We start from the raw sequence: 24,858 nt of genomic DNA on the forward strand, positions 1-24,858 counted from the left end.
TTTCACATGCAGTAAAACTGCTCAGACCGATGGTAATGCTCTCCATGCCTAGTCTGTACAGTCACCTATAGAACATCCTATATCTACTTCTGAATGGATCAGTTACATGAATGATGGTGATCACATGCAAATGTAATGTAGGCTATTCAACGGTGAACGGTCCAGTTACCGGGTGACTGCAGTCGGGGTTGTGTTTTATTTGAATAACCCGACGGAGTGAAACGAATAATGCAGAGGTTGTAACAGACACTGCAGCGGGTGTCAGGACTGATCTGGAGTCATCATGTTGTTGTCACATTATTATCAACAGGTGGTTGATACAACAGAGGTTGTAACAGACACTGCAGCGGGTGTCAGGACTGATCTGGAGTCATCATGTTGTTGTCACATTATTATCAACAGGTGGCTTTTTATTCGTCTGAATCGCATCAAAAGAACAATCCTCAGTTGGAGATTCAATAAAGGGATATGAGCTTCCCAACACTGCCATTTCTCAGGCCCCACAAAGAAAGAGACATTGACAAGCATAGCATTGACACACCGACCACTTCTAAAGGTACAGAGGATTCTTTATTGCCATGAGCCCTCCAGTTCACAGTACATGAACAACATTTAGTCAATTTACTTTTCTCATGAATGAAATAACAGGTTCGAAGGTGGCATCATACTGAAAGCATGTTTTGTTACAGTACATTCCCTCGGTGTTCCCCTGCCTGGTTATGGTAACGTCAGCTCTTTAACTGGCTGAGCAGAGTGCATAATGCATGTTACCGTTGTGACATGAGCAATGTGTGGCCAGGCCTCCCATAAACCTACACTGGGGATGTGATGTTATGAGGTTCCACTGGTAATAATGTACTGTATTCTATCATCCTTACTGTATGGCCACATGAATACATCCCCTTCCACAACAGCAGCAAAGAGATGACAAGGTGGAAGTAGGGCACACACTGTACTGACAGCATTGGTTTCCTGTAAGGATGATGCAATGACATATAAGGCAAACAAATAAGAGGATAAAATAAAAACATCTGGTCATTGGTTTCCTCTCCTACAGCATGGATGGGAGGAGGCAACAACCACAATGTCTCTACCAGGGATCATTCTCACAGGTTTACTATTGGCTGGGTGGAGATCGTTTGCCAGCTGATGTAGCCTAGACCTGGTGAGTGAAAGGACTACTGCATTGATACCATCTGCAAGGTGTTGTTAGGGGTCACTCAGGCATACAAGGTGTTGTTAGGGGTCACTCAGGCATACAAGGTGTTGTTAGGGGTCACTCAGGCATACAAGGTGTTGTTAGGGGTCACTCAGGCATACAAGGTGTTGTTAGGGGTCACTCAGGCATACAAGGTGTTGTTAGGGGCTACTCAGTCATATACAAGGTGTTGTTAGGGGTCACTCAGGCATACAAGGTGTTGTTAGGGGTCACTCAGGCATACAAGGTGTTGTTAGGGGTCACTCAGGCATACAAGGTGTTGTTAGGGGTCACTCAGGCATACAAGGTGTTGTTAGGGGTCACTCAGGCATACAAGGTGTTGTTAGGGGTCACTTAGGGATACAAGGTGTTGTTAGGAGTCACTCAGGCATACAAGGTGTTGTTAGGGTCACTCAGGCATACAAGGTGTTGTTAGGGGTCACTCAGGGATACTTTTTGTGATACATAAATGGGGGTTCAAAGTGCACTGGATGGTTCAAGTCCAAATGATTGTGGAAAGTTATGTTTTTATGCATTGAATGATAGTGATTCACTAAAGTTGGAGATACTGGTCTTAAACCAGCGCTATACGGATCATTTCCTTTAACCTAACAAAAGCAAACACAAACTTCATATCGTCTTCATATAACCCATAACCTTGGGTCCCTAAACCCATCATTTTTGATTTAATGGCCACAGATCCTCAGTGGGAGGATTGACGAGCGGACCCTGGAGAGACCCCATACCAACCAACGCTACATCTACCACTGTCATGTGGCAGACACACCTGTCTATCCTGCAGGATACAGGACAACCTGACACTGTCTGCAAACAATGACCATGAAGAACTGAAATGAAGACACCAAGCTGAGTTACCGTACATTACAATTTCAGGTAGGCACAATGTCTGAGAGAGAAGCCTTCACATGAACCAGTCTGACCATGTTGTCTGTCCTGTCCTCTCTGGAGAGTCCCAGAGTCACTCTTTAAGGCGTACCTAGTGGCATTAGAGACCTTATTGAACGTGAACGTAGGAGCTCTGAATGAATAGCTCAATACTAGAATGATAACGATAACCGTTACCATTTCCCCAAGAAATACTACAACATTGCAGAAATATTTAACCTCTTGTCTTCTTGTATTTGAATGTATATATAAAAACAGATTCTTCCTTAAAACCAACCCCTATCATACCATTTTAACTTTATAGCACATCTAACTGCTGCCTCCCTCCCCTTGTATTGACACATCTAACAGGGAATTCCACATTTGCAAGATTAATAAGTTATTCCATTTTTTTTTGTTTACATACATACACACACAGAGAGGGGAGCTGGGAAGTTACCTGGTGCATTATCATGCTTCATCAACCTCCTACAATCTACAGAACTATACAGAAGAACACAGTAAAACATCAGATATTCTTACACTTCTCCACTCTGCTAATCATTTCCAACAACAAGGCATCACCATTTTAAACAGCATAGCTCCAAACAGCCTGTTTGGGCACATTTACACTAGTCTCCATATTAAACCATCCTGCAATTGAGGGCATACACAACCAAATGTACTAAGTAGCACTGAGCAGTTCAGCTGTACATGTTGTCTTCACATATAGATAAAGTTTAGATTTATAATTTAATTTGAATATATCATTATCTGCTGGTACCGGGTAATCACAGTGACTCTAAAATAAAATTACAAGAGGAAGTAAAATAGTATATACAACAAACAAGAGCTTTGAGTGACAATTGTTGGGCATCCCTTACAGAGCTGTACAACACAGCTGGGTCCAGTGGTTTGAGTTGGGTGTAGAAGAGCTGCCTTGGCATCTTTTGGCAGAACAGTCTTGGAGGAGGAATAATCCCGTTCTCCTCTGATCTCACATTGTTATTGGCGTCATCAGCAGTGGACCTGAAGGTGAGGTGGGGTGAGGTGAAGTGGTGAGATCAAATCCACTTAAATGTTTCAAGCAAGGCATGAACCTGGGCAGGAGGTTAAATATGTGCCCTGTCCCATGCCGATATAGGTGATGCTAAAAGTGCAAGAACAACGCAGAAACACACATACAGTAGGTACACAGACAAAAACATTAGGGTGAAATGGGGGAATCCCTCACCCACAGGCAACCACTCCATTCTGAATTCATTTCATATACACTGAATTGTCATTGTGGCCATCAAACACAAAAGATATTGGAACACAGAAGGCTGTGTTCACTAAAGGAATCCTGTCCAGTTCACATTAAATCCCGACAATATTTTTGTCTAAAAGGAGAGCTGCCTTATGGCAATGCATGGTTCAGTCCAGCAGGGGGTGCACTTTCTACAGCATAGCTTCTACAGCCAGTCTTTCAGGGATAATGAGGATCTCTCCCATTGTTTCATCCTCAGCAGAGGTATTATCCACTTGAATATCTGTTTCAACTCAATCAGAATTCATTCGGTGAGTCAATTCCCTTATAAATTAAATTGTGTCTCATTCACTGGAAGCAGATGTGGAATACTCAAGTCCACAACCCTTGAAATTAAGCTGAGGAGGTATGGAGAGGAGAGAATGGTGTCTCTACACAATGAATTAACCATTCCGTGAGAATGTTGGCAGAGCGAGGCAGGGTCATTATGCATCATTCCATCTTTTCCAGCAGGCTACCTGCAGGCATGCAATTGTCATTTTCCCTTTTTCCTGTGTAATATGTAGCTCCAAGGCCCTCCACTCTAAGGGTGCCCAGCTGAACTGTTCTCGGTCCGAGACGCTGCATATCATTGCGTGGGTTGAGCAGAGAGGGGAGGGAGGCTACTGTTTACATACGTACATCATGAGACATACACACGCTTTGGGTCAATTGAAATAAAGAGCCACCAAACATGCTGCACACGTGCCACTTCATCTAAATCAACTGGGTTGTTTTAAGCAATTGCTATTCTGCCCAACTTGTCAAGTATGTGAAGCAAGATAAAAGAACCATAGTGACGGCACACACACACACACACACACACACACACACACACACACACACACACACACACACACACACACACACACACACACACACACGGTACAAAACACACTCTTGGGTAAAGCACAACCATTAGTCAATCTATTGAGAGGACTATCAGATGGTGAGAAATGTCTCAGAGTTGTTTTTTGAGTTGGTTCTGCCCTCATGGGCTTGCCCAGAGGTAAAATGTCATCCTACAGAATGCGGAGTATTATGCATGTGTCTATATACGTGGTGTAGAGCAGGTTGATGTACTGTGCTGGTGTGTTTTATACAATATTGAATGCGCCGTGTGTTTGTGATCTGTGTGCGATCGTCTGTGTGTGTGGCTGTGTGTGTTTGTTTGTGTGCGATTATCTGTGTGTGTGTGTTTGTGTGTGATCTGTTTGTGTGTGTGTACACAGTGTGTACTGTGGTGGAGCTAACAGGGCTTGTTGACATTGCACAGCAGTTCGGTGACTTTGATGAGGCGGGACACGGTGCTCTGGGATTCCTCCTGCAGCCGCTGGTTATTCTGCCTGAGGCTCTGCACCTCGGCCTGCAGCACCGCCTTGTCCTCCTTCTCCTGCCAGGGAGCGGCACACAACAACACCCGTCTGTCAGACCACCATGGCTGGGATGGATGGAGGGGTGAGAGGGGGCTGGGTATGGGTGGAGGTGGAGGTGGGTGAGGGGTGGCTGCATTGAGTGGACAAGACTGCAGGCACACACAGACAGAGGGGTTCACAAACATACAAGCCTTATAGTGGTGGAGGCAGTGCAAGACTGGGTACTGGAGAAGCACACACACATAACAGATGCTTGCACACACACACACGCAAATACAAACCAATTACCTTCCATAAAAGCACTCCATGGGGAGAGGTGGAGTATGGAGGAAATGTTCAGACGGATTTACTATGGCAACCAGTTGTTCGAGACCATACAACCAATTAATAAATCAATCTCTTATTAAAGACCCAGTGCAGCCAACAACTAGACTTTCCTGTGTTTTATATATATTTCCACACTATGAGGTTAGAATAATAATGTGAAATTGTGAACGTTATGATAATGCCATTTTAGTGTAAGAGCTGTTTGAAAAGACTGTCTGAAATGTCAGCCTGTTTTGGTGGTATGGAGTTTTGTCCTGCCTGGTGACATCACAGTTAATAGACCAATAAGAAAGAGAGTTCCAAATCTCTCTGCCAATAACAGCTAGTTTTTAGTTCTCCCCACTCCCAGACCACGCCCAGACAGTCATAGCAAAATTCTTGCTTGAGGAATTGCTCTTTGCCAAGAAGCTATTTTTATTTCTATTTGACCATTATTTTTTATTTTATTATTTTACCCCTTTTTCTCCCCAATTTCATGGTATCCAATTGGTAGTTACAGTCCTGTCCCATCGCTGCAGCTCCCGTACGGTCTCGAGAGAGGCGAAGGTCGAGAGCCGTGGGTCCTCCAAAACACAACCCAGCCAAGCTGCACTGCTTCTTGACACAATGCCCGCTTAGCCCAGAAGCCAGCCACACCAATGTGTCGGAGGAAGCACCGTACACCTGGCGACCGTGTCAGTGTGCATTGCGTCCGGCCCACCACAGGAGTCGCTAGTGCGCGATGGGACAGGAACATCCCTGCTGGCCAAACCCTACTCTAATCCAGACAACGCTGGGCCAATTGTGCACCGCCCCATGGGTCTCCCAGTTGTGGCTGGCTGCGACAGAGCCTGGACTCAAACCAGGTTCTCTAGTGGCACAACTAGCACTGCGATGCAGTACCTTAGACCACTGCGCCACTCGGGAGGCCCCTTTTTGACCCTTTTAATTGAAAACAATCGCAGTAAGGTACATAATTGTTGCCCAGAAAGGATTTGATATTGAGACAAAAACAGCTACATTGGACCTTTAAACAAGAGCAGAGGAATTGCCATAACATTTTTAATGTAGCTGATTATTATACAAGTGAGATTTCTCTAAAGTATTCCAAACTTTAAAATGACTTGCATTCCTAATCAGCAGGGGTCACCCTAATCCATTACTACTTGGAACTGAGTTTGAAATCAGCTATTGCAACCTTCAGAGCAGTGATTTGCCATAGTAAATGCTTCCTGTTTGCTATGTCACACACGGTAGCAACAGAGACAGGAAACAGAGACTCAGGGTAGACAAACAGACAGGGGCTACTACCACTACAACCAGTTTTGCCAACTGTATTCCATTCACACTACCTTTAACTGACTTTTTGTAACCCTCCAAAAGTGATGTGCATTGCCACATCTTCTGTTCACTTGCAGAACAAAGTCATTGATCAATAAAGAAAGGTTGCTTCATTGCAGAAAGTTGGCAACACTGAATGCAGAGTAATGCCAGGTCCCTTTACGGAAAAAACACATCAATTTCACGTGAAGTGTTACAAAATCTCATGTTCTCATGTGACCACGCGCTCTTATGTGAAGTTAATGTGAAAACGCGACAACATGTAAAGCGACATGTGATAACATGAAACTACACATGTGAAAATGTGATCACATGTGAAATGTGCCAATCATGTGATTTTGTGAAATCATGTGGTTTTTCTGTAAGGGATACGCTGCAGTGGATAAGGGGTTTGAGCAATGGTATGAAATGTAAGCTCATTGTAACTTAATCTTCGATAAGTACAGCGTGCCATGAGTGAGCGAGCTATACTTAGCTTGGCCAATTAGCTTGGTGATTGGATTTATTCAAACTCAATCTCAAAAAAGAAATAAAAAATGGAATGAATGCAATGTAATATTGCCTCCACACACCATTGCCTTGTGTAATGGTGTTGATGTATTTGATTGTCTATACAGAGAGTGGGTTCGATCCTGACTGACTCCAGTGCTGCCTGTCTGTCTGCTGTGTTGTGAGTCGTGGGACTCACAGCACATTGACAATAACAATGAATGATAGTTGAAACCAGTTAGGTATTATCATCAATCTGGGTCAATAGGAATTCTCTTTCGTAGCAGCAGTACTGTATGGCCTTGCTGGTTCAACTCCCTAGTGGGCCATAGTGCAACTGTGCCCGAAAGCAAATCAATTAACCTGAAATAACCAGGACTCAGCTTTATAATTGGAAAATAAACTGATGAGATGTAACTCACACAGAAAGTAAAGGAACACATTCTCATCGCCACATCAGATGATTGCTCAAACTGTACTAGCTCAGCTGTAAACCCTCCCCTTCTTGGCAGTCACGGACAGAAACCAAAGACTAACCAAAAGTAGTCTATGTGACACAGCACACTTCTGAATGGAACCCGACCAGCTCCTCCCACAGTCTTCGGTGAGTCCTATTTCTACTGGCCATACTATGGGACTGGGACAGCCCAGAACCAACCATGCTCACTCACTCTCCCAGGGCAGAGGGTGAACAACAGAGCGAAGTGGAAAGGGGTCATCTGATGTGGCAGTTCCCTGTTAGGTCGTCCTCCTTGGTTCATTGTCCCTGACTGTCAATGTCTCTGTGTTGTTTAAATTGATGATAATACTGTGTTAATGGTGAGTTTTCCGAGGAAGCGTAGGGCGTTACAGACAAAAACAGAGGGTAAGACTTTGGCTATGTTGGTGTTATAGCCACAGGGTTTGTGACCAGAAAGTCTGCAGAGTTTGATTCTTTTGAGTTTGATTCTTTTGTGTGCTTTATGTCTCACATGTTTCAAGAACCAAGTTGAGCGAATAGCATTTGCACTAAAAATCCTTGGAATGTGATTCACTTAGTCGGATGCCAGCTTTAAACTCTGGCAGTGTGGCGTCTCTTGGATATATGAGTGGTGAAAAGGACTTGGTTGGAGGGGATATAGCACATTGCATACCATAGGGTTTCATTTGACCTTCGAGATTAAACACTCTCGTCACTGTAACACAGGAATCATGTTTCACCCAATTGAGAATGTGTTTAAGGACGCTCGGGAGGCTTCCAAACTCTCTCTCTCTCTCCCCCCTTCTTTCGCTCTTTCTCTCTCCCTTTCTCCAATGTGCTTCTTCCTTTTCCCCTCCACATGCTCTACGTTGTGTAATCAAGTTAACATTACAAGAGTAACTAGTCATTCAGCAGTTGCGAGGACTTCACAAGACATCCCCAAGTCCCCATGTTTCCCAGAGAAGAGCCGGTAAATGGGGTGAGGGAAATGGTGCTAAGAGATCCAGAGGCTGCACACAGGGATGACTGACAGCCTGTCAGACTTTCAGGGTTGTGAGGAGGAACTTCACTTCCAATTTTTCACATCCATGAAGGACCCCAGAGGTGGATTTAGGTTATTGGGTTAATGAACTCGGGGCCTGTTTTTTAGTAGTTCTATTTCCAATTGTTATTGTTCTGTTGTCTTAACACAACAACAGAGGAAAGATCTCATGCTTTACTTGCCTCTACTGCCATTTGGTCGCTTAGTGTTGAGAGAGTGAGCATGGTTGCCCAAAGTCACTCCAGCCAATCTTCTCATCTCCTCTGTTCACCCTGCCCAATGACAAGACAGGTTTCTTTTGCTTGTCCCGCCTGCTGCCCGCCCTACCTCTACATTCCCTCTGTGTGTTTGTGTGTTTGCAGTAGGAGTCAGGGGGTTGGGGGAGGCGGGGGGCGGAGGGAGGGGGAGTGTGTGTGTCTGGGGGAGGGGGTCACTGTGTGGGCAGGATGCTGTGAGGGGAGTCTGGGGAGGGGCTGTGGTTGGCCATCTGAATGGGGAGTACCTTTTGCAGGTCGTCCTGCAGCCTCTTCAGCATGTCCTCCAGCTGGGAAACCTTCTCCTCCAGGTGGCCCGGGGAGTCACTATAGGAACATGGGAGAGAGACACACACTCAGCATAATGCACAGACAGGTAACTGCCAAAATACAGGAAACACCAACAGAAAGTGTCTTAATAGGGCATTGGGCTACCCTGAACTGCCAGAACAGCTTCAATGTGCCTTGGAATAGATTCTAAAGTGTCTGGAAATCTATTGGAGGGATGTGACACCATTCTTCCACAAGAAATTCCCCTAATTTGGTGTTTTGTTGATGGCGGTGGATAACGCTGTCTCAAGATCCACTACAGAATCTCCCATTAGTGTTCAATTGGGTTGAGATCTGGTGACTGAGACACACACACTTTAAACCCCACATGCTCCTGTGAGACCCCTCTTTTAAAGTCACTGAGATCTCTTCTTCTAGCCATGGTAGCCAAAATAATGGGCAACTGTTCATTTGTATACATGACCCTAAGCATGATGGGATGTTCATTGCTTAATTAACTCAATAACAACCCCTGTGTGGAAGAACCTGCTTTCAAAATACTTTGTATCCCTCATTTACTCAAGTGTTTCCATTATTTTGATTTTGGCAGTTACCTGTAGTTAGGTAGTGTCTGTATGTGTTACCAGTAGGGACCCTTTCTTTTGGTTTGGTGTGTGTATGAGAAGACAGTGAGTAAATATATGTATGTATGTGAGCAAGAGAGACATGGGGTCAGAATGGGAGAGACAATAAGGAGGGAATGGGCTGCCAGAGAAACACCACCACACTGAATCAAGGAGGGAGGCTGATGCACTGACTAAATCAGAAGAAAATGCATGACAGAACAGAGAACGAGTGTTAGTCAGTTCTTCAAGAAAGAGAAAAAAGCGTGAGAGTCGATGAGGAGAGAGATAAGGACAGGCAACATGCCAATGAGCCAGTATCATGATGAGCAACAGAGGCTGAACTATGAGAACTGTTCAACAGTCCATCTCTGAATCAGAAACTCCCACAGCCATAGATCCACACAATGAGTCAGACACCATTTGGAGTTCACATACAGAGAGAAATATGCAGCGGTCTACAGTGACCCACTCTTAGTAGTGTGTGTGTGTGTGTGTTTTGTGTGTGTGTGTGTGTGTGTGTGTGTGTGTGTGTGTGTGTGTGTGTGTGTGTGTGTGTGCGCGTTTGTGTGTTTGTGTGTGTGTGTTTGTGTGTGTGTGTGTGTGTGTGTGTGTGTGTGTGTGTGTGTGTGTGTGTGTGTGTGTGTGTGTGTGTGTGTGTGTGTGTGCGTCCTTGTGTGTGCGTGTGCGCGTTTGTGTGTGTGTGTGTGTGTGTGTGTGTGTGTGTGTGTGTGTGTGTGTGTGTGTGTGTGTGTGTGTGTGTGTGTAGCTGGAGAATCAAACCCACCTGTCCTTCATGTCCTTTAGCTTGCCATCTGTCAGGGAGTCTGCTCCTTGGGTCCCATCTCCTGCTTTACGATCTGAAACATGACACATCACTCAACCGTGTTAGTCACTGAGCTCAACCACACAGTCATATAGACCGAATAGAATATGTGCAGTGTTTTATTTTCAACACTGCCACGATTGCCATTTCCCGTGATAATGTGTAAAATATAACAGATGTAGATGTATTTAGTAAAAAAAAGAAGAAATAATCTGTTGTAATCCCATGCAGATGTTTTCTTACCTTCCTGCGACAAGGCCTCTAGGATGCTGCGACAGGCGGTGGCTAGATCAGCTATAGACTGCCACTCCTCCTCGGAGGAATCCGTGTTCTCAGACAGGACTGAGAGAGAAAACAGGGTTTCAATGTGCTTTCATCACAAAAGCATATCTCTGAGGGGAGCAGCAGACCATGAGTGTATGTAGGACAATACAGTATGACAACACAATAGAATTGTGGGATTTATGAGCAGGCAAATTCTCTGGTTTAACAATGACAAAGAGCCACCACCAGGGGGTGGTATCATGATGCTTTGCCGCCTCGGTGGCGCTGGCCGACTAGCTGCAGCGCGAGAGGGAGAAGTGGGTTCTTTCCATCTCTGTGTGTGACTGGCTTCTGGAGTGTGGGGAGGGAAACGGAGACAATCTCCTCCGGAAAAAAACAAAGTATTTGCTGAGAGGATGAGTGTGTGTGCTCTTATAGAAATATGAGTTGCATAGCCTCACGGCAGAGAGAGAGAGAGAGAGAGAGCAGATGGTCCAAAACGGATCCCTGATTTGAGGCAGCCTAAAGCCCACCCCTCCCACCCTCCATCTGTCCCTCCTTTAGACTGGAGCTGGTAGGGGGTGGTAAAGGGGCGGGGGGCATATTGAGTTAGGGGGATAGGGGGCAGCCAAGATGAAAGAAGAGGGACAAAGGGGATGGAAGGCAGGGCTAAAGGAGGATAATGAGGAGAGGGGTTTAGGGGAGAAAGGGTCTGGAGGCTAAAAAACGGATTTGAGGCTCAATTAAAGCGGAGAGCATTTTTGAACAGTTGTAATTGTTCAATTTCAGCACCATTCCGCCTGGCCTTATCAGCTGGTACAGGGTCTGCACAGAGGACTTTTGTTTCAGACAGCTGCCTGTCCGTCCGATCAGCCTCCTAGCCGTGCCTTCACACTCCTCCTCTTATCATAGCTACTCATCTCTCACTCTTTACAGCTTCTTTCTTTTGTTTGACTGCTCTCCCTCTCAAGCTGTCGGTCGCTGTGGCAGAGGAACAACGGTCTGTTTGTCATCGATTATGAGTGTATCAAGATCATTGAGGAGATCCCTCTTCGCTATCGTCCATGCATGCCGTTTTATACAGGAGAAATACATAGGAAGTGGGATTCATAACACATCCCCAACCTCATCGAGAAAGAGGAAGTCTATCTAGGAGAAGTTGATATTTGAGGATGTGCTGATGGAATAGAGGTGTGCGAGGACATTTGAGAGAAATGGGATTGTTATGGAGGATAGAGTGAGCGGTGTGGTGGAATACCCACTCTTGGTGATGGAGTTGTGTAGGCTCAGAGCTCGGGAGTTTCTCTCTGTTCTGTCCAGACACGACAACCGGGTGGAGGACAGGGAGGGGTCACTCGCTAACGTCCTCTCCTCACCCAACTCAGCCCCTACAAACTAGAGAGAGAGAGAGAGAGATGGAGATGGAGAGAGAGTGAAAGAAAGAGACAGAGAGAAGAGGGTTAGAGGTTTATCGAATAGGGAACCTTCATCAGATCACTCACCAGATTGTTTGTCCATGTGTGTGTCTCTGTACCTGTTGCTCATCCAGGGGCACCTTGGATTTAACAGCCAGGATGAGGTCCGGCGTGGCATCTCTCAGCTCCCCTGGGTTCTCATAGATGTGACGTTCCATCTTCACACCCACGTTGTCATACACATGCCTGTCACAGAGAGACACGGGGAGATTGAGACATAAATTATAAATCCGCTGTTTATACTAATGACTTTCCAATCCAATCTGGAGGGCAAACTAGTTCATCTAGTCATCTTCAGGATAGCTCAGATTTGGGCTAAGATTTGAGTTTAGCAGTCTGCTTCTGCTTACTGTGAAACCATAAATACACACACACAAAATACTACCTCGTAAAACCATTACGTCTTAACGCAGGATGACTAGGACGCAGGGCTTAACATTAACTTTTTTTGCAACTTATCCTTGTGACAAGTAGAACAGATTTTTTACTTGTCCAAAAGCTGAAGTCACTTGTCCCCCCCCTCAAAAAAAAGGTCTGTAACACCATTTTTACATAATTGTATGATGCAAGGAACCCCTTTACAAAATAAAATGCATTCCTATCTTTTTTACGATAGAGAATCAGACAAAAATGAAGGCTACACTCTTTGCATATTCAAGTCTGTCTCAAATTACAACACTCTCCTGGAGGATGGTTGACCACCCTTGGTAGCCTATAAAATATTACAACATTACAATTACAAGCAAATACTTTTTTATGTGTTTATCAAATAAATTCCCTCCACGGCTCTAAATTGATGTCGTCCCATTGTCCCTGAGACGATAAGCAATATGTTGAAAGTTCAAAACTCTGGGACAGTTCTGGGGCGAGAGACCCCAAATTTATACAGCCAAAACAAATGTGTATAAATATTTCTAAAACATTTTAAAAAGCAATGAGGCTGATGCAACAGACCAGACCATTAAGCTCAACATTTCGATAAAGTTTCAATTTTATTTCTTCCTATTATAAGCTCAATGGCTCAATGGCTGTAGGCTACGTGCGAATGTTCCAAAATTTAAAACACCTTTCTCAAAAGCGCACCACAAAGCACACCACATGCACACGTGGTTCTATGTGACAGAGATGAAAATATCTGTTCGAAAGTAAGAGGGGAGATCTAAAGATGCATCAACTAGCATGAGTTACTAATATGACTAGGATAATGCCTTTGGCTGCCTGACAATAAAATAATGTGGATTTGAAAACCAATAGAACATGACAAAAATGCTGGTTTCAATGTCATATTAAGTGTTTATAAAATAATTCCCTCAAAATGTCTATGTTCCTATTTTGGCTAGGCTACTACTTTGAAACAAGGTAAGACATGCTTCATAAAATGACATAAAACTTCCAGGTTTAAAACAATTACGTTTATGGTTAAAAAGTTTCAAAATGATGACCTCTCCGCTCAGATTCAAGGTGGGTGATGTGCTGTGCGCAACAGGCACTGTCCTTTACTCTCCGGACCGTTTGATCTGAACAAACCGTGCCTCAAGTACAGAATCAAGCCCTTAAAGGTTAATGTTAATTATCCTTCATTATATTTGTCAAACATGACTGGTGTTTAGCCTATATTTATGGAATTAAAAGGCTCATTAAAGTTTGGGTACATTTTCTAAGGCCTCCCTCATGTCATTATCGGTTTGGACATGAGGCTGTAGCCAATATGCATATAACCTACACTTTGACCTGTAGGCTTTGTTATTTATGTACATTAAAAATTTGGTCTCTCTGATCGAAGTAATTGTTTGATATTGTGATTTTTATGTATTTTTTTTACTAGTCCATTCGGACAACTTATATCTACACTGAGTGTATAAAACATTAGGAACACCTTCCTAATATTGAGTTGCACGCCCTTTTGCTCTCAGAACAGCCTCAAATCGTCGGGGAATGGACTACAAGGTGTAGAAAGCGTTCCACAGGGATGCTGCCGGCCCATGTTGACTCCAATGCTTCCCACAGTTGTCAAGTTGGCTGTGTTGCAGTGTTGCAGTTCTTGACACACTCAAACCGGTGTGCCTGGCACCTACTACCATACCCCGTTCAAAGGAACTTAAATCTTTTGTCTTGCCCACTCACCCTCTGAATGGCACACATACACAATCCATGTCTCAATTGTCTCAAGGCTTAAAAATCCTTCTTTAACCTGTCTCCCCTTCATCTACACTGATTGAAGTGGATTTAACAGTTGACATCAATAAGGGATCACTGCTTTCACCTGGTCAGTCTATGTCATGGGAAGATTGGTGTTCCTAATGTTTTGTACACTCAGTCCAACATTTCTTTTTATGAGAGGACACGCGTTAATGTCGAGCCCCCGGATGTCAGAAAATCCTCTGAGTAAAGCAGAGATAACCTGAGGCTTATGATGAGACTGAGGGTGGAGGTCACGTACCCGCCACATATGTCCCGGGAGTACTCTAAGGAGTAGCTGCGTGTTAGCTGGGAGTGGCTGATCGCCTCCATGGTCTGGTTGGGTGGGTGGTCATGCAGGGAGGTGGCCCGTAAAATAGGCAGGCTGGGTGTGGAGAAAAGGGAGCCCTGGTCCCCCTTGTCCTCCTCACCCTGTCCCATCTCTGACGGTCTGTCCTCAGCCTCTCCTCCCTCAGCTGGTCCCTCCATAGTCTCCGCCTCCTTTCCCTCTCCCTGTTCACGCTCCTCTTCCTCCATCTCCTCCTCCTCCCTCTCGTCCAGTACCCAGGCCTCTCCAGACTGGCCCTCCCCAGGCTTACGCTCTGCATCCTGGATGGCTTTCTGGTACAACTCTGAGAAACTCCTGGAGCCATCAGAGACAGAATATACACCGACAGCATGTTATTACTGAGGAAATATTCATACTTCCCTTTTTAAGCATTCCGTTTGTTCAGGAATGATACAATCCAGTAAGCAAAATTACATTGAAAAGACGTCTTTGCCAGACGTTGAAGTTAGGTTCATTTTAGGTGCTGAATGAAAGGTGAAAATACATATTTTCCGGACATTGAAAATACGTATTTTCTGGACGTTGAAAATACAACTTTTCGCAGACGTTGAAATCAGGTTCATTTTCAGTTCTGAATGAACGTAGAAAACGCGTAATTTACAGACGTTGAAAATATGTATGGCCAAATTTCAACTGCACATACATTCTAAAGGAAGTAAGCGTTATATCACAAGAATATACTTTTTTCCTCTTTCTGTCACATGCACTCAGGTTAGCTTTTTCAAAAACTTTACAACTGGCAAAGATGATGTTTAATGTAGTCCAACCTACTGTATATAATAAACCAACAGACCACTTCAACTACAATATCATTCTCAGTAACGGTTACAGAAATGTCTTTTTCTTGTTATGACTGTGATATGTTGTTGGTTATATACCTTAGTAGAAAGCACTAACTGTAAGTCATTCTGGATAAGAGCGTCTGCATTGCTGTAGAGCAAAGTAGAGTAGAGTAGAGTAGAGTAGAGTAGAGTAGAGTAGTGTAGAGTAGTGTAGAGTAGAGTAGAGTAGAGTAGTGTAGAGTAGAGTAGAGTAGAGTAGAGTAGAGTAGAGTAGAGTAGAGTAGAGTAGAGTACGGCATGATATGGTACAGGACAGTAGAGTTTAAGTCAGTAGAGTATAGCACAGTAAAGTTTAATTCAGTAGAGTACAGTTAAGTAAAGTCCCGTTTAGCTCAGTAGAGTACATAAGAGTAAAGTAGGGTACAATAACAGTACATTATACTGTACTATACTCTACTGTGCTATACTGTAGTCTGTGGATGTTGAAATCCACACCAAAAAAAGTCAAACATTTTAAAAAACACGTCTGCGTCGGTTCGTGCTTAGTGGGAGTGTTCTAGAGCAGTACCTCCGAGCCAGCCGGATGAGGAGGATAAAAAAAGAAATACTTATGAAGAAACATGGAATCTCTTTGAAATCCAAGAAGTGTCATTCCCTATCACAAGATGTGACAACATTGTAACAGCCGCCACACTTTTTGGGGCTGATGTTGAACATGACTGTCAAAGCAGCATCCACTATCTCTCTAGATATTTCCACTAGCCGGTTTGACAGGTATGTGGTAAGCAAAGTTGTGAGGCTAATATCCTGTTAAGTGTTCCCTTTCCTCTATCTGAGCAGTTCCTCCTTCACCAGGCTGCAGTAACACTGGAACACTGGCGATCTGGCTGACATTAAAAAGATGTTGAGGGTTCAGCTAACGGCCACTACCTGGGCCACTATCATTAGAGGCCATTAGAGCCATTGATTGGTGGTTAGCCAGTTGGTGGGATACTGAGTACAGCACGCCATAAACAACAGAGTGAGCTGTAACCCTGGCATGGTGCCTCCCTGGCCTACTAAATGAATATGTTCCCCTCAGCCCTCCCTCCTCCTCCTCCTTTAACCCCTCATCCCCTCATCAACATTACTCTTCACCTACCACACTACTAAAACTCTTTACAACCCTGACCCCCATCCCTCTCTCCATATCTGCCTCTCCCCTAATCCTTGCCATGTTACCCTCCCCTCCCCACTGTCCTCTATCCCCATCCATCTCTCACTCCCCCTCACCCCCCTCTCTGACCTGCGGGGCTTGCCGTTCTCGTCTGGAGGGATGACGGTGATGTGGATCTTGTGGGCAGTGCGGAGCAGTCTGGCCCTCTCCTCCGGCCCCAGGTGCACCAGGGCGTGACCACACAGCCGCACCACCCGCGCCCCCAGCTGCAGACCCCCACTCTCCGCATAGCCGAACCGCTGCAGGTCCGTCACAAAGCCCTCCTCGCTCATCAGGAAGCCTGGCTGGCCCACCCCGTCACGCAGCGGGGTCACCTCCCGCGCCTCACAGCCCCGCGTCACCAGCTGAAGACAACAACAGGACACAGTGAGTTGAATACAGTTATTGGAAGAGAAACCATGATGCGATAACACAATATGAGCAGTGGTGTTTGAAAGCCTTCCCACTCACCTCTAGTCTCTGCACCATCTCCCGTATCTCCTCTGCCTGGCTGTCCATCACACTGATTGACACTGCCTCCCCCCTCTCATAGAAGATATCCAGGCAAGGCCCGCCTATGGCCCTGCTGTCTGTCACCGCCTTCCAGCCAATCACGTCGCGGCAGCAGCAGTTGAACACCACCCTCCGTGTGTATCTCTCGATCAGCACCACTGATTCAGCTGAAACCCCCAGTAGACAGGGCAGCTTTTGTCCTCCTGTCTCCTCCTCATTCCCACTGGTGGCCCTCACAGCCCAGACTAGCGCTCCAGCACTGTGCAGCTCTGCCCCCTTGGCCCCCTTCAGTTTGTCTTTGCGTTTGCCCCCCAGGGACAGCAGGGGGAACTTGGTGGAGGAGTCGATTGGCGTGGTGGTCACATAGTTCTCTGCCAGGTCCTTCAGGTACTCCTGTCGTGTCCGGGTGGCCATGGAGCGGAACTTCTCCGCCTTCTCTGCAGCGTTCTCAGCGTTCACCGCCTTGGCCAGCAGGAAGTCTCTGAAGGCAGCAGAACGGGGGAATCGAGCACCCTTAGGGAACAGAGGCCCGAATAACGGGATGTCTTTGGAGCGTGTTACCGCCACCCTGGGGGAGAGAGAGGGTAAAAAAATCATAAATCCAACCCCATAATCATAGTCTTGCAGCACAGTCCTAGTTTTGATACCCTTGTAAATACAATGTGACAACAGTAAACATGTTGTTACACCTGTCATTTCTGATTGATAATGCTGAAAGCAGATAAACATACAGAGAGAGTTGTGGAGCAGCCAGGGACAGCGGTACAGCAGGACACAAACAGAGACAGTTGTGGAGCAGCCAGGGACAGCGGTACAGCAGGACACAAACAGAGACAGTTGTGGAGCAGCCAGGGACAGCGGTACAGCAGGACACATACAGAGACAGTTGTGGAGCAGCCAGGGACAGCGGTACAGCAGGACACAAACAGAGACAGTTGTGGAGCAGCCAGGGACAGCGGTACAGCAGGACACAAACAGAGACAGTTGTGGAGCAGCCAGGGACAGCGGTACAGCAGGACACAAACAGAGACAGTTGTGGAGCAGCCAGGGACAGCGGTACAGCAGGACACAAACAGAGACAGTTGTGGAGCAGCCAGGGACAGCGGTACAGCAGGAGAGAAGGCTCTTATCTCACCTGTAGTAGGTGTGGTCAGAACAGGACTTTTCCACCTGGATGATGATGAAGACATGTTGGAAATGGGAGCGAATGGCCTTAGGAGTGAATGGCAAAGCCCCTGGCTCCTGGAACACTATGGTCACTATGTCATTCCCAATGTGCCTCTTCCTCAGCAACTACAGTACCAGAGAGAGGGGGGGGGTTAGAGGTAGTCAAGAGAGCTGTTAATACATTTTGGTTATTTGATCCACTAATGATCATGTGCAGTTCAGTGTTACTTATTTGTATGTTGTCGTGTTTCCAAATCACTCCACCAGAAGAGCTGACAGATGTGAGCGGCTCTCCAGCCTGACTGCCAGCCAAACAGACAGAGTGGCAGTAGCTCAGTATCTATAGTGTATGGGCAGACACAGCATGCTTTTAGAGTGGGAGTTGGACATAGAGACGCAGAGGAACAAGTCATTTGCCTGCCGTGCTTGTTGTGCGACATTCCTCGAGCGGGGAAGCCTTCATTTGAATATGGGGAAATGTGTAGGTTTTAAAACCAAAGAATAATGTTACCATAAACACAGAATCAAGGAGATTATTTTTCATACATTTTCGCGAGGAATGCTGCTTATTCTCTTCAATATTTGCCAAAAAAATACCTAACTATGCCTAAGAATCTCCGTTTCTGATCATTTTTGATGAAAAAGGACTTCCTAAACAACCATGTTATCACATTATCATTACAATGCCTTCAAGTTGTCTGACTGGGTTTCCTTAGCGTCCTGTAAAGCAGTGTGTAGTGTGTATGTGTTGTGTGTTGTTTGTTACCTGTTGTGTGTTGTTGGCCGTGTAGGGCAGCATGGTGGACACATGGAACATGACCTCATAGTCCTGGTAGCGCGTGTAGAGGGACAGGATCCCCGTAGAGTCCGCTGTATGCACACACAGGCACGCACGCGCACAGAAAGGTTTACACACGTCGCTATCAGCCTCGTAGCTAACAGAGCTAACAGAGAGACAGTCTCCAGATAGTGTAAACACAGACTAAAAAAACTGTCAGTCTGACTTTAGGTGCTGAGATTACACAGTGATAGACAGTATTAAGATAGAGGACACACACAGTGACTATACAGCTTCTCCCAATACTGCTACAATTACACAGTGTTAGATAGTGTTCATCTTATGTGTTTCCTAACCCCTGATGCCCTGTGACTCAATATATACAATGAACAAAAAATGTAATGCAACAATTTCAACGATTTTACTGAGTTACAGTTCACATAAGGAAATCAGTCAATTAAAATAAATAAATTAGGTCCTAATCTATGGAATTCACGACTGGGAATACAGATATGCCACTGTTGGTCACAGATACCTTAAAAAAAGTAGGGACATGAATCAGAAAACCAGTCAGTATCTGGTGTGTCCACCATTTGCGTGACACATCTCCTTCACATAGAGTTGATCAGGTTGTTGATTGTGGCCTGTGGAATGTTGTCCCACTCCTCTTCAATGGCTGAGCGAAATTTCTGGATATTGGTGGGAACTGGAACATGCTGTCGTACATGTCGATCCAGAGAATTCCAAACATGATCAATGGGTGACATGTCTGGTGAGTATGCAGGCCATGGAAGAACTGGGACATTTTCAGCTTCCAGGAATTGTGACAGATCCTTGTGACTTAGAGCTGTGCATTAGCATGCTGAAACATGAGGTGATGGCAGCTGATGAATGGAAAGATAATGGGCCTCAAGATCTCATCACGGTATCTCTGTGCATTCAAATTGCTATTGATGAAATGCAATTGTGTTCGTTGTCCGTAGCTTATGCCTGCCCATACCATAACCCCACCACCACCATGAAGCACTCTGTTCACAACGTTGACATCAGCAAACCGTTTGCCCACACAACGCCATACACGCTACGCTGTCTGCCATCTGCCCGGAACAGTTGAAACCAGGATTCACCTGTAAATAGCACACTTCTCCAGCGTGCCAGTGGCCATCGAAGGTGAGCATTTACCCACTGAAGTCGGTTAAGAAGCCGAAATGCAGCCAGGTCAAGACCCTGGGGAGGACGACAAGCATGCAGATGAGCTTCCCTGAGACAGTTTCTGGTAGTTTGTGCAAAAATTCTTTGCTTGTGCAAACCCACAGTTTCATCGGGTGTCCAGGTGGCTGGTCTCAGACCATCCCGCAGGTGAAAAAGCCAGATGTGGAAGTCCTAGGCTGGCGTGGTTACACGTGGTCTGCGGTTGTGAGGCCGGTTGGACATACTGCCAAATTCTCTAAAACAACGTTGAAGGCGGCTTATGGTAGAGAAATTAACATTACATTCTCTGGCAACAACTCTGGTGGACATTTCTGCAGCCAGCATGCCAATTGCACGCTCCCTCAAAACTTGAGACATCTGTGGCATTGTGTTGTGTGACAAAACTGCACATTTTAGAGTTGCCTTATATTGTCCCCAGCACAAGGTGCACCTGGGTAATGATCATGCTGTTTAATCAGCTTCTTGATATGCCACACCGTCAGGTGGATGGATTATCTTGGCAAAGGAGAAATGCTCACTAACAGGGATGTAAACAAATTTGTACACAACATTTGAGAGAAATAAGCTTTTTGTGTGTATGAACAATTTGGGGGATATTGGGACCAACACTTTACATGTTGCATTTATATTTTTGTTCAGTAGATATCCTGCCCGTAGATAACGTGTAGATAGTATGTATGTGCAGTGCTCACTCTTGGTGTCCAGCTGAGCGCGGTACTTCTCCCAGCCTTTCAGCTTCACTCGCTCCCCCAGCAGGTCCAGGAACTCCTCGAAAGCCGGCCCGGAGCTCTCGTTGTTGTACATGTCCTCCTCAGAGCTCTGGCCGGCACGGCAGTACATCACCCCCACCTTCCTCTGGAAGTTCAGCTGGAGAGAGAGAGAGATTTTCATCAACTATTGTGTTTTTGCTAATAACCATGGCAGCCCAGAACTTTTAGAATAGATGCACTGTACCTCTCTGAATGCCTGTTCAAGTTCAAGTGATAGTATCTGAATGGACAGATCAGACACATTTCTCTGTAGAGGTTTACGTGAACCATCTAAAAGAGTATCCTGATGGATCTGACATCTTACTGGCCATGCGCAGGACACTGAGAGGGGTCAACCCAGGGTGGGTCCTACTCACCCCCTGTTCGTCCAGCTTGAGCAGGGTGTCTCGAACCTTGGGCGAGGTGGAGGCCAGACGCAAGCAGTGGAGGTTGAGCTCAGGGATGATGAACTCCAGGAGCCTCTTGGGAGACAGGCCACGCGGGGTGGTGTGGCGGGCCGCTGATGGCACGGACTCCTCCAGGATGGAGCCTCGCAGAGTCTTCAGCTGGGAGGCAGGGAGAGTCCCGAGGGGTGTGAGTAGATGGACAAATGTGTGCAATAATAGTAAGTATGGGTATATGTGAATGGGGGTATGTATTCAGAAAAGGATCTAGAAGTCTGTCAATACTGTGTACTCATATTGACCTTGAATTTGTAGTGTAGACTGACCTCAGTGGTTCTGAAGATGATTCTGTAGTTATACTGAGCTCCACTGGACCCCTCCTTCTCCTCTCTACGGAAGCTGATGGCCACTGGACCCAGGCGGTCATCTATACCAAAGAAGTTCTGATGATCTGAGGAGTGGAAAGAAATATCCCTGGAACACCGTTGTTGACGAACACAAACAGCCTCAATCATTTATTGAGGTAAAGCAAACATGATCTTTCACACACACCGATGCAGCACTCACCTTTCATGTAGAAGTATTTGCGGTAGTAGTGGGCTCCCAGGTCTGCGTGTTCTATGAAGTAGTTGCTCTTGCCCTGCTGTTGGACGTGGCTCTCTCTGGGTTCCTCCAGTACTGAGACAGCATCATTGGGGTTCCTCAGGCTCAGCCACAGACCCCCTCTGGCCTGCGTATTCCCCAGGCCCGCCCGCTCCTCACCCCCCATCTCGTTACGGAAGTGGGGGCAGCTGAGCAGCAGCTCGTTGTCGTTCCCATCTCCCTCGTCCAGCAGACACTGGTCAGGGTCCTCCACAGCCCCACCAACACTACCCCCACCCTGCGAGGGGGAGGAGGGTGTGGCCTGGGTGAGGGGGCGCATCGTTGAGGCGGCCGACGCCCCTGAGGTGATGTTCTTTTTGCGGCCGATGCTGTCTCGATTGCTGGCTGCTTCCAAGAGGTCAAACAGAATGCTCTGAACATCATAGTGGGCAAAGTTCCTGACCCAGGCTCCGCCTCCCAGGTTGTCATAAGGACCTGGTTGGGGGATCTGTGGGGGTGAAGGCTTGGCCTTCTTGCTCAGCCCCTCAGGCTTGGGGGGCTTGGCTGGTTTTGGGGTTTCTCCTGTGGGGGCGGAAAGAGCCCTGAAGAAGCCGTCTGGTTCTGGGGGTGTTGCATGCAGACCCAGCAGCAGGAAGGGGTCTTTGAAGCGGAGGGCGTTGGGGCTCAGAGCTCCCTGGTCGTCTGCACTGAGCTCCTGTGTTCCTGACAGACCTGTCTGTCTCTCCAGTGAGGAGAGGCTGCCATACTCCCTGTGCAGCACCACCCCTGAGTCCCCCTGAGCCCCGGCACCTGCCTTCTCCCCCACCGCCCGTGTGGCCTTCCCTCCCACCTTACCAGAAGAGTCCAGGTCACCCAGCGTCACGTCACTGTTGCTTCTCTGCATGATGTGTCCTCGGCCCACTGACCTCAGGTTCAGACTCACACGGTTCGGGGTAGTAAGGCTCTCCCCATCTGCCCCCTCCCCGTCCCTCCTCGGGGGCCACTCCCCTGCCAGCACCCGCGCCCGTACCCCACCGTCCCGCTTAGAGTCAAAGTTGACCGTTGCCAGAGGGGGTCGCGGCCTTTGCCGGCAGAACTTGCGGAGGAAGAGGTCGTCAGACTGCATGGTGCCTCAGACTCTGACTCCAATCCTCCAACTATCTCTCCTCACTTTCCCAAACCGGATGAGTAAAGGTACTACACGTGTTCCTCATCCACATTCAATAACAAAATGCAGAGGACTATTAGCTGACAGTTATGTCCCACAGTCAGATACAGTTATATGTTTTAAGTCTGGAAAGCGTACACCCATTCCAAGTTATTTTAGGACGTTCTCCAGCTCTGCAGATGACTACGATTCTGGTGTGCCCCAGTTTTGGTTTGGTCCCGTTTTGGTTTGGTCCAGTTTTGGTTTGGTCCTGCTGGTAGAATGTACAGAGGAGAGGAGAGTTAACCATGAGAAGAGCCCAGCGCTTTATCCCCTGTCATCCATTCTCTTTGGATGACAGAGAGGCACTGGTCACCTGTGCACAGAGACAAAGCGACGGTCATTGACCTCAGACACCCATCTCCCACCCATACTGCTATTATCCTTCCTGACACCTCAGATTTCATTCAATCACTGAGGTTTTGTTCAATGGTTGCAAATCAAACTATACACCAGTGTTTTTTAAGCCACTGTGTCAAAACATTATCCTGAAATTCGAATGCATTTCTTTTCAACAATGACGCATAGAAATCGAAATAGGCAAACAAGCAGCTCTGACGTGTGTTGTTTTGTTCTGTATTGTTTTACCTCTCAATACTTGCATTATGATTTTTTTCCTTTGCAAAAATAGCTGCCAAGCAGTCTTATGTGGCCCACCACATCCCCTCTACGGACAGTCACAATAGAACACTGCAGGAAGGGGGAGGTGGCCTTCCTGTCCTAAAACAAGTTAAGAATAAAGTAGTAATAAACATAACAATACTGGCCAGCCTGCCAACAGAATAAGACTCCCTCTATCTATCTCCTACAGTGTCTATTTTGAACACAGTAGCCTGCTGTGTGTCTAAGACAATATTCCCCTCTGAGACATTAAAGTTCATCCTCTCCTATCATATACAATCCCCAGAGAAAGCAGAAACATTAAACGCCACCGGACTTGTAAATCCACACAACCCCACACATTATCTGACATCCCAACTGTAACACAGCCTTGCTTGTTCATTTTATTTTATGGTCACATTTGCTCATAAATTGTCATATCCCAGCAACTCTCTCTCTCTCTCTCGCGCTCTCTCTCTCAATCAATGCAAGTCAATGGTACCTATATTAGCATTTTCAAAATCATGTCCAAATCATCTATAAGCAACTCCTTTGAGTTACACAATCAATGTTGAGATACTTTAGGATGATTTGGACCAGAAGGGCAAAAATAAAAAGAGTGTCTGTACATCAAAACCTCAATTTAGTGAGGATATTAATAGTGAGATGTCCAATGTAATTTTGTTCCAATATTTGATTTATTTAATTAAAATATGACACTTTAGCTAGACTTTAGCTTGTAAGAGTCAATTAAATAAAAATGCCAAAATTAAACGTATAAAGTGGATTTTAACATACTAATCTTCAGGGGCCATTTAGTCCCATAGAGGGAGGCTTTTTTTATTGAATAACATAACAAAATAATTGTTTGCCTAAGGATAGCCTGTACGTAAATATATGTAAAAAAAATCTGTCTCGAAATGAATCAAGGTACCCTACAGTAAATGATAGAGTAAGACTTCCGTCAATAAGTGACAGGCCAGTCATTATCTACACTTATTCTAAACATCCTAATTCTTTCTCATTACAGACAATTTGTTTCAGG

General features: G+C 46.0%; 1 protein-coding gene across 10 annotated transcripts in view; it reads right to left on the reverse strand.

The window, feature by feature from the left end:
- Positions 1–551: 551 nt before the first annotated feature.
- The window catches only part of LOC106603123 (signal-induced proliferation-associated 1-like protein 2), a 41,498-nt gene continuing 17,191 nt past the window's right edge, over positions 552–24,858 (reverse strand). For 4 of the 10 annotated variants that reach the window (XM_014196385.2, XM_045716946.1, XM_014196387.2 and 1 more), the window contains 15 exons: positions 21,992–23,427; positions 21,751–21,875; positions 21,398–21,586; positions 20,964–21,138; positions 19,048–19,151; positions 18,250–18,407; positions 17,073–17,682; positions 16,692–16,966; positions 14,538–14,918; positions 12,157–12,283; positions 11,885–12,017; positions 10,602–10,700; positions 10,320–10,392; positions 8,888–8,966; positions 552–4,896 (listed from right to left, as the gene is read on the reverse strand). In XM_014196385.2, the coding sequence (XP_014051860.1) occupies positions 4,621–4,896; positions 8,888–8,966; positions 10,320–10,392; positions 10,602–10,700; positions 11,885–12,017; positions 12,157–12,283; positions 14,538–14,918; positions 16,692–16,966; positions 17,073–17,682; positions 18,250–18,407; positions 19,048–19,151; positions 20,964–21,138; positions 21,398–21,586; positions 21,751–21,875; positions 21,992–23,132 (3,945 nt within the window). In that variant the 5' untranslated portion in view covers positions 23,133–23,427 and the 3' untranslated portion in view covers positions 552–4,620. Of the gene's footprint in view, positions 4,897–5,523; positions 8,658–8,887; positions 8,967–10,319; positions 10,393–10,601; positions 10,701–11,884; positions 12,018–12,156; positions 12,284–14,537; positions 14,919–16,691; positions 16,967–17,072; positions 17,683–18,249; positions 18,408–19,047; positions 19,152–20,963; positions 21,139–21,397; positions 21,587–21,750; positions 21,876–21,991; positions 23,428–24,858 lie in introns of those variants that run through there. The other 6 variants (XM_014196386.2, XM_045716945.1, XM_014196390.2 and 3 more) reach the window with 5 other exon arrangements.

This window comes from Salmo salar, chromosome ssa04, assembly GCF_905237065.1.
Source record: "Salmo salar chromosome ssa04, Ssal_v3.1, whole genome shotgun sequence".
Lineage (NCBI taxonomy): Eukaryota > Metazoa > Chordata > Actinopteri > Salmoniformes > Salmonidae > Salmo > Salmo salar.